Source organism: Mus caroli, chromosome 2, assembly GCF_900094665.2.
Source record: "Mus caroli chromosome 2, CAROLI_EIJ_v1.1, whole genome shotgun sequence".
NCBI lineage: Eukaryota > Metazoa > Chordata > Mammalia > Rodentia > Muridae > Mus > Mus caroli.
The window spans coordinates 26293267-26306642 of NC_034571.1; the positions used below are offsets into that span (position 1 = coordinate 26293267).

General features: G+C 50.9%; 1 protein-coding gene across 1 annotated transcript in view; it reads left to right on the forward strand.

The window, feature by feature from the left end:
- Window positions 1-13376, forward strand: part of Ptpa (protein phosphatase 2 phosphatase activator) — a 32252-nt gene that overhangs the window by 14955 nt on the left and 3921 nt on the right. Inside the window, exons 4-9 of the mRNA XM_021186251.1 lie at window positions 1245-1370; window positions 4756-4873; window positions 6711-6810; window positions 7377-7501; window positions 8666-8766; window positions 12682-12789. Coding sequence (XP_021041910.1) covers window positions 1245-1370; window positions 4756-4873; window positions 6711-6810; window positions 7377-7501; window positions 8666-8766; window positions 12682-12789 — 678 coding nt within the window. The remainder of the gene's footprint in view (window positions 1-1244; window positions 1371-4755; window positions 4874-6710; window positions 6811-7376; window positions 7502-8665; window positions 8767-12681; window positions 12790-13376) is intronic.

Sequence of the window (13376 nt, forward strand, 5' to 3'; positions counted from 1 at the left end):
CTCACTCTGTAGACCAGGCTGGCCTCGAACTCAGAAATCCGCCTGCCTCTGCCTCCCGAGTGCTGGGATTAAAGGCGTGCGCCACCACACCCGGCACTCAGTGCTGTTCTAATGGAGGACTGGAGCCAGGCTATCTTCCTGTAGAGTTCTTACAGTGTTGAGCAGTGGAGGACACTAGAGAAAACCAGCCAGGCTGTAAGATGTAAGTGGTGGTTTCTAGAGGTCAGGATTACTGGCTGTATTAGGTTGTGTCTTGTTGCTGTGATCAGGACCTGACAGGAAACAGCTTAACGGAGCGGGTTTGTTCTGGCAGTTCATCATGGTAGGGAAGACAGGGCAGACTGGGCTCTGAGGCGTCATGGTCAGGAAGCAGAGGATGAAGGCTGGCGCTCAGCTCGCTCTCTGCTTTCATCCTTTGCATTCACCCTGGAAGCACACCTCCAGGAAGCACCACACAGTCAGCCCAGCTCAGAACGTCCTCAGAGACACACACAGAGGGAGGGGTCTTTGTACAGTGTTTGAAATGGTCATGGCGACAGTGAAGACTCGCTTACCTAGTGTTTCTAATTGCTGTGATAAAGCAGCATTCCCAAACTCAACTTTGGAGAGGAAAGGTTTCATTTCATCTTACAACTCTGAGGTCACAGTTTATCACCGAGGGGGTCAGCACAGGAACTTAGGCAGAGGCCATGGGAGAGTGCTGCTCACTGGCTTGCTCCCCCTGTTTCTTGTAGAACCCAGGACCACCTGTCCAGGGTTAGCACCATCCACAGTAAGTTAGGCCCTCCTGTATCAATCATCAATCAAGGAAGTGTACCACAGGCTTGCCCATAGGTCAATCTACTGGGGTGTTTTCTCAGTTAAGGTTCCCTCTTCTCACATGACTCTAGCTACAGTAAGATGACATTAAACTAGCCATCAAAGAGCTTTTATCTCTTCCATTCATGTGTCTGTGTTGGTCAGTAAAGATCTTCAATTGTATCTGCTTTAACAAAGATTAGGGTTGGTATTTGTGCCTATCTAGTAGGCTGGCTGAAGAATCATGACACTCTCCTGTGTGAAATCACATCAAGTGTGAGTTCTTCTCGAAGGGAAAGTTGTTCCCTGACCCTCCTTCATATTCTGGGCAGTTGGGAATGAGGGGGGATAGCTAGGAGAGCTGCCAGCCTAGGGGACTTTCTTCTGTGGCTCCAGCAGGGCTACTAATCATTGTGGTGTGTGGTTCCTCTGTCACACCTTCACAGGCCATCGAGAAGCTGGTGGCACTTCTTGATACGCTGGATAGGTGGATTGATGAAACCCCGCCAGTGGACCAGCCTTCCCGGTTTGGGAATAAAGCCTACAGGACCTGGTATGCCAAACTTGATCAGGTGAGACTGACTGTCAAAGCCCGGGTTGGGCTGGGCTGGGCCAGTGGAAGACTACTATGGTCCCAGATGGGACCTGTGCTCAAAGCAGGCCGCTTAGCTTCCAAGCATAAAAGCAAGAAATTTGTTAGAATGGCAGTTTTATTTACCTGGATCACAAAGTCACCCTCTTCCAGCCAGTCGTCTGGGAATGGCAGGCGTGGTTACCCAGTGTCCTGTGTGAGGCTGCTTATTAAGTTGTTTTATTAGCAGCAGATTGGAAATGATTCAGGTCCCCATCATCAGAGGGCAAGTTAACTGTTCTAGACCACCCATCTGTGAGCAATATGCAACCATGAAAAAGAATAAGGAAGCCAGGTGGTAGTGGTGGTGATGGTGCACACCTTTAGTCCCAGCACAGGGGAGGCAGAGGCAGGCAATCATTACCTGTGAGTTCGAGGCCAGCCTGGTCTACAGAGTGAGTTCCAGGACAGCCAGGGCTACACAGAGAAACCCTGTCTCAGAGAAAACAAACAAATAAAAATGAAAAAGAAAAAGTGTGGGCGTGGTGGCACACACTCAATCTCAACATTTGGATGGCAGAAGCGTGAGGATTCCTGTGAGTTTGGGGCCAGTTGGATCTGTAACAAGTGTCAGCCAGGGCTATATATTAACAAACCAAAACAACAACAACAACAAAAAAAACACTCCAGCATAACTTGAGAAAGTCCCAGTCTTTAAATAACTCTAACACTTAAAAAGACCCAGTTCTCCTTAAAAGCTGAATCTTAGCTGGGCTCCTATAAAACAAAAACCAAGTAACTTACTTTCTTATTTCAAAACGGGAGAGGTTCAAGATAGAGAGTTGTGTTGATCAAATCAAAGCAGAGCTGAAATTCAACAGTGCAAAAACTTGACTTGTAGCATCTGGACTTCACACCTGATCTCCTGAGCTCCAAAGGGCTGTGCAGCCCTGCTTCTTGCTCTGCCATCCGCAGCTCACACAGCTTGTCTTGTAGGCTCAGGTTGGCTCTACACCACGCCTTCTGCTGTCTGTGGTTTCCACCACTTTGGAGGCTGCCTCCCCATAGCTTGCTTCAGGGGCTGTGACCTTACCACTTGGTGTCATCCTCAGCTTCTCTCCTCCATGAGTCCTTCATGCCTTACCTTGTGGAGACTCTTACACGTTGCCAAGTTCAGCTCCAGCGTGAGATGCAGCCTTGCCCCCAGGACCTCAGCTTCTGTCTGCCGAGCCTGGTGAATGAAGTAGTGCCCAGGAGAGTTGTCTGTTTTGATGCTGATGTCTTATTAATCACAGTGGATTAATTGCTCAGCACCAGCTGACCAGAAACCATCCATGAACAGCCTTTACAGAATCTGCTCCTCTGTACACTTGACAAGCCAGGCCTCCCTCCACTGTCTGACTCGCTCAGTGTCTTTCCTGCTCAGAGTTCCAATCACTTCCCCAGTCTCCAACAAAACATGGTCCAGTCCATCGATTCAACACCCATCTCCTGGAACCTGTTGTTCTTTTAGTCATGGTGTTCATTGCAGCAGCAGAGACTCAAACTGACATCATTAGAAACATCTGTTTTACTCCCAGAATCCATTCTTCATTTTGTTTTTTTTTTTATTTTTTTGAGCTCAGGTTGGTGACTCAGATGGAGGTTTTTAAAGAATGGAATCTCCTCTGGGGCTGGAGAGAGAACTCAGCAGTTGGGAGCACATGCTACTATTTTTTGAGACAGTCTTCCTAGTTCATTCTGGTTGTCCTGGAACTTGCTCTGTAGGTTGGCCTCAAACTAACAGACATTCTCCTTTCTCTGCCTCCTGAGTATTGGAGTTAAAGGCTTGTGCCACCGTGCCTAGCCATGTATGGGCTACCCTTAGAGCAAGCCTGACTTCAGTTCCCAGAGCCCAATGCTGAGTGCTAACAGCTCCTTGTAACTGCAGCTCCAGTGGCTCCAACAGCCTCTTTGGACTCCAAGGGCACTTGCATGCATGTGACAAAACATGCATGGCACAAAGCATACACACGATTATAAAATAAACCTAAAAACAAGGCAAACATCTCAATACAATCTAGAGATCCATTACCTTGGCAGCAGGGACATTAGAAGTCCGTGTTGTCTGTAGTTAAGCCATTCTGTTTTTGTTAGAGAACACCTTGTGTAGAGAAAGCCCTGCAGTTCATAATTGACCAGAGTTCCCAGATCTGAGCCTGTGCGTCAGTCAGGGTTTGTTGGCACTGTGTAGCGTAATGGCACACATGACAGCATGCATGTACAGAGGCGCACGTGGTATGCTCAGAACTGAGCCTGCACTGACATGTTGTAACAGAGGAGAACACTGTCAGAAACACTGTGGACTCACAAATGTGCATGCTTTTGAATGGGTTTCTAATGAACGCCATAAAGTCTCTGTCTTGTGCGGCCCGCCCCCCAGCCCATGCTTTTGAGGGCTGTGGAGTGGGTGCTGTGAGACTCTGCCCCCAAGGTTTTGGTCTTGGGAAGAAGTTGTCTCTTCGGAGCACTGGGAAAATAGAGCTTTGGGTCTCAGTGGAGAGCAGCTGTACTCACAGGCCCGGCAAGGATGCCTCCAGCTCCAGTGGGAGAACTGATCTGTCTCTCCGTGAGCACACCACTGTCTGGGAGGGTGCAGCCTCAGGGGCCCCGCCGCTGCACTCCAGTGATCCGTGGCCTTGGTGTCTCAGAAGATAGACTTTAGTTAGAAGTCCGAACTTGGAAGAAAGCTAGCAGTAGCTGAGCAAGCTGCAGCAGCCCAGGAATCTGTGTTTGCAGTGCTCCTACCACCCAAGCAAGCTGCAGAGCACCCCACCCTCTGCCAGGCAGGCCCGGCACGCTCGGGACCGCTGCTATCCCGGCCTCTCTCCATTACTGTTGCAGACATGGGTTTTATTTGTATGTTTGGCTGCAGTCTCCTTTACTTGACCTTAATGTCGGTCAGGTTCACCATGCTGTCACTGGAGACGGATCTTCTTTGTTGTGTAGTATTGTGTTGCAGGACTCTGTGCGGTGTATTTATTCTGCTACTTGGGGACATTGTCATTGAGTTTTTGTTTTGACTAGTATACCTAATGCTGTTTGGAACCTTCCTGTGCATGTCATGGCAGACTCTAGCCTACATGCTTACTGCCCTAGGAGTGGACCCAGCAACTATGGGGATAATAGGCTGGACATCCCATAATCTCTGTAGACCTTTGGAAGCATTGATGCCTTATCTTGCTCCCAAGTCACCCTAGGAGTTCCCTCCCCTTTTCTAGCCACTCTGAACTGGGAAGCAGGTGAGTCTCGATGCCTGGACTCAGGCTGATGCTTCCCAGTGGCTGCCTGCTCACCCAGTTGCTGCCTAATCTGCTGCCACCACTGTGTGTCTCTTATGTTATCAGGAAGCAGAAAACTTGGTGGCCACAGTGGTCCCCACCCACCTGGCTGCTGCTGTGCCTGAAGTGGCAGTTTACCTGAAGGAGGCTGTGGGGAACTCCACACGAATTGACTATGGCACAGGTATCTGGGTGATGGGGGCCTTGCTGCTTTCTTCATGTTGCCTGAGCTGCTTTCTCCATGCTCCATACAGTCTTGGGGGTCTCTGAGAAAGCAACAGTTTGTCAGGCCCCTGAGAAGTGTGTGTGTGTGTGTGTGTGTGTGTAGGGTGTATGGGTGTGGGAATGTATGGGTTTCAGCAGTGTTGTTGGGAGGGATAGTGACTGCTGGCTCTATCTTATGCCACCAGGTGGTGCTATTGCCACAGGCATGACACTGCTGAGAGTTGGTTTCTGTTCTTGGTGAAGCTGGCTTCTATTTAGATACCTCATCACTCTAGAGATAGTTTATTGAGCACTTACTAAGGGCAGATGCCTAGAGAAGAAAAACCTTTGATAGCCCCCTCTCTCCTCACCTCTCTTGTCTCTCAGCCATTTTCTTTGTGCTGATTATCTTTGGCTCTGTCATCCATTTTGGCTAAGCTGTTGCAGGGATTTAAGAGACGTGGTCTCTAGGTTGAGATAGCCTCCATAGTCCAGGAGACCCGTTGTGATAAGGGCTTCCTTTCCTCTTTCCACTAAAGTAGGCATTTGAGAGATGTGCTGTCTCCCACTTGGTTGGGAAGGAGAGCTAGAGGGAGCACGAGTGTCAGCAAGCCCTGGGGAAGGCGTGCCTGGAGGCAGAGCCTTGGAGAACTTTGTCCTCTGTTCCTCTTGCTGCTGACAACAGTTCTGAGACTCTGGAATATGGGGAGCTTTGATTAATACCCAACTAGGAAAAGAGTTCTGGGGCATGGGGTACCCTAGCTGTCATTTGGAAATTTATTTATTTATTTATTTTAGCTTAGTTTCATTTATTTATTTATTTATTTATTTATTTATTTATTTATTATGAGTGAGGGCCTCTTTAGGGGTGGTTGTGAGCCACCATGTGGTTGCTGGGATTTGAACTCAGGGCCTCTGGAAGAACAGTCAGTGCTCTTAACCGCTGAACCATCTTTCCAGCCCCCCATTTGGAAATTTATAGGTGACCATAATTGAGCGTGTGTTCATCCATATCTGGCAACTGTCTGGTCTGCAGAAGTCGCTTGAAACACCTGGCTGCACCTCCTTCCAGTTGTCTTACTACATAAGGAACAGGGTCTAGGGTCTAGCCAGTGCTTTGTGCAGAGCTGACTGCTGGTGGGTATGACTAGGAGAGGAGGGTTCTTTTCCCTCGTGATCCCTCATCAGTGCTCATGCAAGCTCTTAGCATGGCTGTTCACATCTATCTGGTCAGAGCCGCCTTCTGTGCCCTCTGCTGAGGACACACTGACTACTTACTGTGGGCCTTTGTGTGCTGTTGCTTCTGGCTAAAATGATTTCCTACTCTCCTTTGTGCTGCCCCCCCCCCCCCGTTCCTCTTTCATTTTAAACATTATTTCCTTAGGAGAAAACTGTGAACTCTGAAATTAAAGTCCCCCTAGGATGTGCCTCAGTTACCCACTTGTCTCCCAAATAGCTAAACTCAAAGTAGTAACTGTATATTTAATATTTAATGTCTGTGGTCTCTGACTAATCATGAGCTCTTTAAGGCAAGGACTCATTTGTTACTGGGATCCAGCATGGACAGTGTCTGCCCAAATAGTAGGTGCTCAATAAGCTGGGGTTTCTAATTGGTCAAACCCATAAAGTAAGGTGCAGGTGCCTGTGCAGGAAGTCGCTTCAGGCCCCTCAGGAAGACTGCAGTGCTTGTGCTTGTTGAAAGGCTCAGGGCTTCTGGCCTGGGGGGCAGTCTCTACCTCAGTGTGGGCCTTCCTGCTCAGGGAGCTGGGTGTGGGGGCCTTCTAGAAGATGTCAACTTGGGCCGTTTTCTTCCCTAGGGCATGAGGCTGCCTTTGCTGCTTTCCTCTGTTGTCTCTGCAAGATTGGTGTACTCCGGGTGGACGACCAGGTGGCTATTGTCTTCAAGGTGTTTGATAGGTGAGTCACCGTGGAGTGGAGGAGATGGCATGTGGTTCCTGGTGTTCACCACATACGGGCGCTGTTCTGAGGCTAATTTTTACAACCTTATGCAGTAACAGCTGCCTGCTCTTATAGACGAGGAAACAGCCAGGCATCTGCTGACATCACAGTCCACCAAAGACTGTGGACTTCTCTGGGTGGCACAGGTGTGCAGGGACCTGCTCTGAGCTGGGCAGCCCCTAGGGCACATTGCTGTCCTGGTGTTGGCACACCTCCAGTTCTGCAGGTGACCCATGTGCATGTGCACAGCTTGTGATTTCTGACACCAGGGACCTCACCCACTTTCCAGTGGCACCTGAGACTAGAGAGAGGGACTCCTGCCCAGGCCATGACAGGTTGCCAGGATTGATGACATTAAGCCTGGTTTCCAGGTGGTGTTTCGTCCCTCTCCCTGACAGAAGACGTCTGAGGGGAAAGGAAAGCCCGTTGGCTCTTTGAGCCCCACATTCTCCGTACCCTTTGTGTGCTGAAGAAATGTCGTTTCTCACCTTTCTCTCTCCTTTCTCCCCGCCCCTCCAACACAGGTATCTTGAGGTTATGCGGAAGTTGCAGAAGACATACAGGATGGAGCCTGCAGGCAGCCAGGGCGTATGGGGTCTGGATGACTTCCAGTTCCTGCCCTTCATCTGGGGCAGTTCACAGCTCATAGGTACTAGTGAGTGGTCACATCTCTGCCTCGTACCCAATGGGTGCAGTTGTGTTCGGGACACACAATGACAGCTTGTAGAGCAGGACATTAGACCAGATTAGCCCAGCTAGTGATGGAGGTTGTGTGCTGTGGACCTAATGCTTTGAGCCAGTGTGGCCAGCTAGAGGAGGTAATGGTGGGATGCCACTGAGAGAGTGGGAAGTGGGGGAGCAGGAACCAGGGCCTCATGGCCTGCTGCAGGACAGACAGACAGGTGAGTGCATCTGGCTCCTGCTCCTGGCAGCAGCTGTGGGCTTGACGATGAAAGCTAGGGCTTCTTGTGATTTGTGGTCATCAGTGTCATTCAGTTAGGATGGAACTCTGTATGTGGGGGCGTGGGGGTTCAGGTGAGTTGCTGCCAAGTGCTGAGTCCTGTGTGCTTCCCAGTCTGCTCTATCTGCTCCTTACAGAAGGGGATTATCCAGGCATGATCAGCATCTTGGGATCTGCCATTGGACAGGGTTGCTGGTCACTTTAGTTCCATGAAGAGTGAACTGCTGCTAACTAGTACTCACAGATACCTAATAAATAGCTGAGAACTTGCCATCCTAGCCACTTTAACCACAGTCTTCTCAGAGACCGCAGAGGATACCTAGCACTGTGGTGTGTGCTTCCACACCATGATGCCTTTCTGACACAGCGAATGTGTGGTTAGCTCCACTAGGGGGACTTTTTTTTTCCTGGCTAGCCTGGAACTCACCTATCTCTGTATGCTGGGAGTAAAGGTATCTATCACCACACCCAGCTGAGGTAACTTTTAAGGTAGGTAATGGTTCTTAAACAGCAGAGGCTGGTGCTGCTGACAAACCAGGAACAGAGCTGTTGTCATGGTTACAGGATGCTCAGGTGTGTTTGTCATCTCTGCTGATTGGTAGTACATCAGGTTTGTGTGCACCCTTATTACCATGGGTACATGCATGGTGGCTAACTGTGTACAGTGAGCAAGCGCCTCTCTAGGTGACAAGGATTTCTCAGTCCCATTGTGATCTTTGTGCACTAAGCAGGGACTCTACCATAGCTCTGTGCTACCATGCCATCTCAATGGTTGTAAAATGTCTGAGGTAGGCGCCTTGTGCTCAGGCTGGGTCAGGGCTGTTCTGAAGCCCAGGCCTCTACTTTTCCCAGACCACCCCCACCTGGAGCCCAGACATTTCGTGGATGAGAAGGCGGTGAGCGAGAACCACAAGGACTACATGTTTCTCCAGTGCATCCTGTTCATCACTGAGGTGAGAGCCATGCCAGCCTCTGTTAGGCAGCCTTGGCAACTGGGCCCTCTTGCCCAGCCACCAGCTTTCTTCCAGAACCGGGAGGACTCATTGTTAGGCTTGAGTTGGAGCTCCACTCTGCTGCCCAAGCTGGCCTTAAATTCATGACAGTCTTCCTGCTTCCACCTCCTGACTGTTTGGGATTAGAAAATAAGCCACCATACTCAGCTCCCATGGGGTTCTCGGGCTGAGGGGTTAAATTGTAGTTGTTAGTTAGACTTGGTGACCCCGCAGCAGGCCTAAGAGGGTGCCATGCAATGTGTTAGGGTGCAATCAAGTTAGAGGTTATGGACTCAGGTTGAAATCCCTAGAGGAGCTGCAGTGCTGGGAGTAGTTCTGTCTCTCTGTACCTCAGCAGTGTTTGAGAGGTGAACAAGCAGCCTGTGGTGGCAGTCACTGGGTCCAACATCACCTGTGGTGGCAGTCACTGGGCCCACACTACTCAGCACATTCCCTAACTGGAAGCTCTTGTCTCACCGAGGCAGGGTCCCTACAGTATAGTGCTGGAACACTCCCCAAGGTGGCCCACGGACTCTGAAAACTCTTGGCTTTGGGCCCATGTCAGCTTTCCCTCTCAGAATCTTGTGGACAAGAGCCAGGAGCTCATCAAGGGACCCAGAGTCTCAGGGCCTTAATTCTGGAAGGTGTTAGAACTTGTCATTCTCTCTGCCTATACCTATCAAGTCTCACCCCAAGTTCACATGGTCCTAGCTTCTCTTTCTGCGCCCCTTGCATGTTTGCCCTGTGAAATTACACGTGGTCTCCTGACTGGATGCTACTCTCTTGGCTCCCTGTTCTGAGCCTCTGAGCAGGGAAAAGTCTGGTTAGCAGCCTTGACTCTAGGTTCTTTCTGGTCAGCATTTGCCTCAGGGTTGTGCCAAGCTCCAGGGGCCAGAGGGGAATGACACATTTTTTCCAAGTCAGCAAACAGAGCGGGGACTGACGGCTGGGCGGCCACTACTTGGTTCTTGGAGATATGCTGCCTTCAGCAGTGTGGCAGGCTCAAGGTCAGAAGGACTGGGGGCAGCCTGGCTCACTGCCTTGAAAGATAGCTTTGCAGGACTTGAGTGTGCAGCGAGGGGCTGGGGAGGATCTAGGGTGAGAGCTAGGACTGAATGGGAAGGAGCTGCAGATTCTGCAGAGCTTGCTGCTTGAGGCCAAAGCCTAAGCTGTTACTGCTTCCTCTGGCGGCTGGCCAAGCCCCTTGCGTCCCTGTCAATAATTCTAACAAGGAGGCTAGCGAGACTGGGCTTCAGGGACTGGAGATCGATGGATCCCATGCTAAGATTTAGTGTGTGTGTATGTTTCGGCTGGTTTAAAACCCCAAAACCTTTTCCAAAGTTTGGAATGGAGGACCCCATAGACGGTAGTCCAAATAACCACAAGGAGGCGCTAAAGTGCACTGAACTCCGGTGGCTTCAGTAACAGAGGTAGGAAGTGGGAGGGGAGCTTTTTAGTGGTTGTGCACCTTCTCTGCTAGGCTTGGTTTTCTCTTGGTTCCAGGCTCTTCGGTCAGTCAAGCTCTGGTTGGTTGCTAGGCACTGTGGTGGCAAGGGCATGCTGCCTGCCTGGGTTGGGCAGTTGTAGCGCTCTGCTGCTGCTGCTGTTCACAGATAAACAGCAAAACAGACAGACAGAGAAATGGATACAGATGTATAGATATTCCCCACCCCTACTTGATGAAGTTGGCAGTTTTTACTTATAACCCCTATCAGTAAGTGAGCAGTCTCACCCAGAGGGCACAGAAGCCTACAGGGTGTTCAGGGCTTTTGGTCAGGGAGACCTGCAGTCTTTACTGGTCAAACAAAACCCAAGGAAGTAGGGAAGGAAACCACCTCTCTTTGCTGGGTCTTGTGTCAGGACCGCTTTGCTAGTACTGGACGGTGTGACAGCGGGGGAAGCCCACCTTGCGGGGCTCCTACTGCTTCAGGAAATGTAGCCCTGGCGCCTTTAAGAGCCTAGGGCAGGCAGGAAAAGAATTTCAGTTTCAATCTGGCTTCTAAATTTGGAGTTTTGGGAAGGGAGGGATCAGATTTCAGCTGGAAGGGAAGGAGCTGACAGGAAGGCGCTGTGCTGAGCCTCCCCCACCCTGCCCATCCCCCCCAGTTACTGACAGAGGAACCATTTACAAAAGGCCGATTCTCTGGGGAGTGGAGAGGCAGGAACGCAGCGTCTGTGAGTAATTTCCTGCTCAATATGGCTGCTCTGACTCACACGATTCCCCTGGGGTCACTGTGGGACTGCAGTTGCTTGCTTGTTCTCGCTCTTTCTCTTCTCCCTTTGTGGCTAGAATGAGCTGATTTGGGGGGGGGTCTTCTCACCCCCAATTTCTTTTTCTCCCTCATTTTTTTTTCCTTTCTCTTGAGTCACAGAACCTCCTTCTGAAGGACTTGGGACCTGAGGCCCTGAAGGCCTTGAGGGTGAGGTGGCCTCTCTAGGGACATAACTGAGCTACACAACTTGGGCCTGCCTCTAGCTCTGTAGCCTGCCAGACAGCCCGTTTTGAATGTCCCTTGTTAGTGAGCAAGGCTGGTCCCCCAGGCAGGGTCCTTGCTGAGCCAGCCTGGAGCACCTGCTGTGAGACAAAGCAGGTGGTCATTCGCTCAGGGGTCTGTAGGGGACCCTGCTTCATAGCTCCAGCCTGCAAGGGTGCAGAATCGATCGGGGGCAAGGAAGTAGAGAGATTGAGGGTGGAGTCTTTGCAGGAGTGTTGGGATATATCTCCGAAGCTGAGGGCACTGTAAACTTTGGTGCCCATGGTCAAGGAAAGACTCCACAAATTTTGTGTAGGGAGCAGGGCAGGCTTTGGAAACCTGTCCTCAATACTGGGGCGGAGCCACTGATTGAGCAAAGGCTCATTGGTGATTTTTGCCAGGGGAGGGAGGTGATATGGAAAAATGGCAGCATTTCTAATTTAAATCTAGATGTTGCCCTCACTGAACTAGAGGCCTGGGGGAGTGTGGACCCCAGGCGAAGCAGTAAAGCGGTCTGTGATGTCCTTCTATGAATCATAGACTATTTGGGCTTATCCTTTCTCCTGGAGCTAGCCCCTAGCTCACCCCACTTTCATGCATGGCTTCTTCTGGAACCTTATGTTCACTGAGGTCCAAGTCTCTGCTTCCTTGCCAGGCTCACAGAGCTTTCCAGAGTCTTTCTGTGTAGTATGGGGCTGGACGCTGAGCCCTGTTCCCCAAAATACATGCTGCCTGTAACCTGGGGGGGGGGAGGGCGTGCCGCCGGGCTGCATGGCTCGTAAATACAGATGGCCTGGCCCTGCACTCTCACTGGCAGGACGCACTCAGGACACAGGCTTCCCTATTCCTGTGCCCCAGAACTGCACTGGCCTGTGGTGGTGCTTCACTGCCTTCCTGCAGTCAGAGTTTGAGCACTGATAGACTATCCATGTGCCTGCTCGTCTTGTTGCTGTGGCTTTTTCTGCCCTACTCTTGCCCTTGTTAAACTTCCCTCCTGTACTGATCTGGAGCCTCCCTCTGTCTCTGTGCGGAGGACCAGATCCATCAGGGCCCATCCACAGCCCCTTTCCTGTCCTCCGGGCAGGTCCAGACCACGCACCTACAGAGTGCAGAAGGAAGCCTGGCTGCTGTCTGCATGGGAACACATTCTACTTTCTTAGGGTAGAGATGGTCTCTTCCTGGATTGCTAAATTTGATAGACATTGGGATGGAGCCTCTGTTTTGTCTGTGTGAAAGAGGTAAGCAGAGGCTGTGGATGAGAGAAGTTCTGTTTTTTCAACAGGCCTTGTAGGTCAAGCCTGTGGTGTGTGTGTGTGTGTGTGTGTGTGTGTGTGTGTGTGCGCACGCGCGCGCGCGCGCACGCCCGCGTGCTGCTTCTCTAGTTCCTGGACTTCTTTTCCAGATGAAGACTGGCCCCTTTGCGGAACACTCCAACCAGCTGTGGAACATCAGTGCTGTCCCCTCCTGGTCTAAAGTGAACCAGGGCCTCATTCGAATGTATAAGGCAGAGGTGAGTGGGGGCTGGCCAGCCTGCCTGCCCCTGACAGCGCTTGGTCCTGAGGGTGAGCTCAGGACTTCTGATTCTTCATCACATTGTTTGCTCCAGCTCTGAGGCCCAGCTCATTTCTTCATAGCTTAGGGATTGAAACAGCCTATGCTGCTGGAGAGGTTAGGGGCTCTCTTTGTACCTGTCAAATGGCCTGAGGCCTCTCAATAGCTTTAGAGTTTCCCAAAGTGACTAGCACATCAAGCATGGGAAATGGAGTAGGTGGTCTTTTCTGCTTCCAGCTCACGACTCTGCTGCTGGGAAGGACCTTGGGCTGGGGCCCCCTGCTGTAAGGTGCCTGCTTTCCTAGGGTGTCCCGTACTCTCCACAGAAAGAGGGAGAACATCTTTCTACCTTTCTACCTGGCCCCTCTAGTATCTGGAGCTACTTGACTGGCCTTTTTGTGCAGTGCCTCTTGGGCCGTGAGACCCAAACATGTCTCCCCCCACCCCAGCCCACCCCACCTCCCACCCTGGAGCAGCCCCTCTCTGATTGCTGACCATCATCCCATCTCTTTTTTTTTTTTTTTTTTTTTTTTTTTTTTTTAGCTT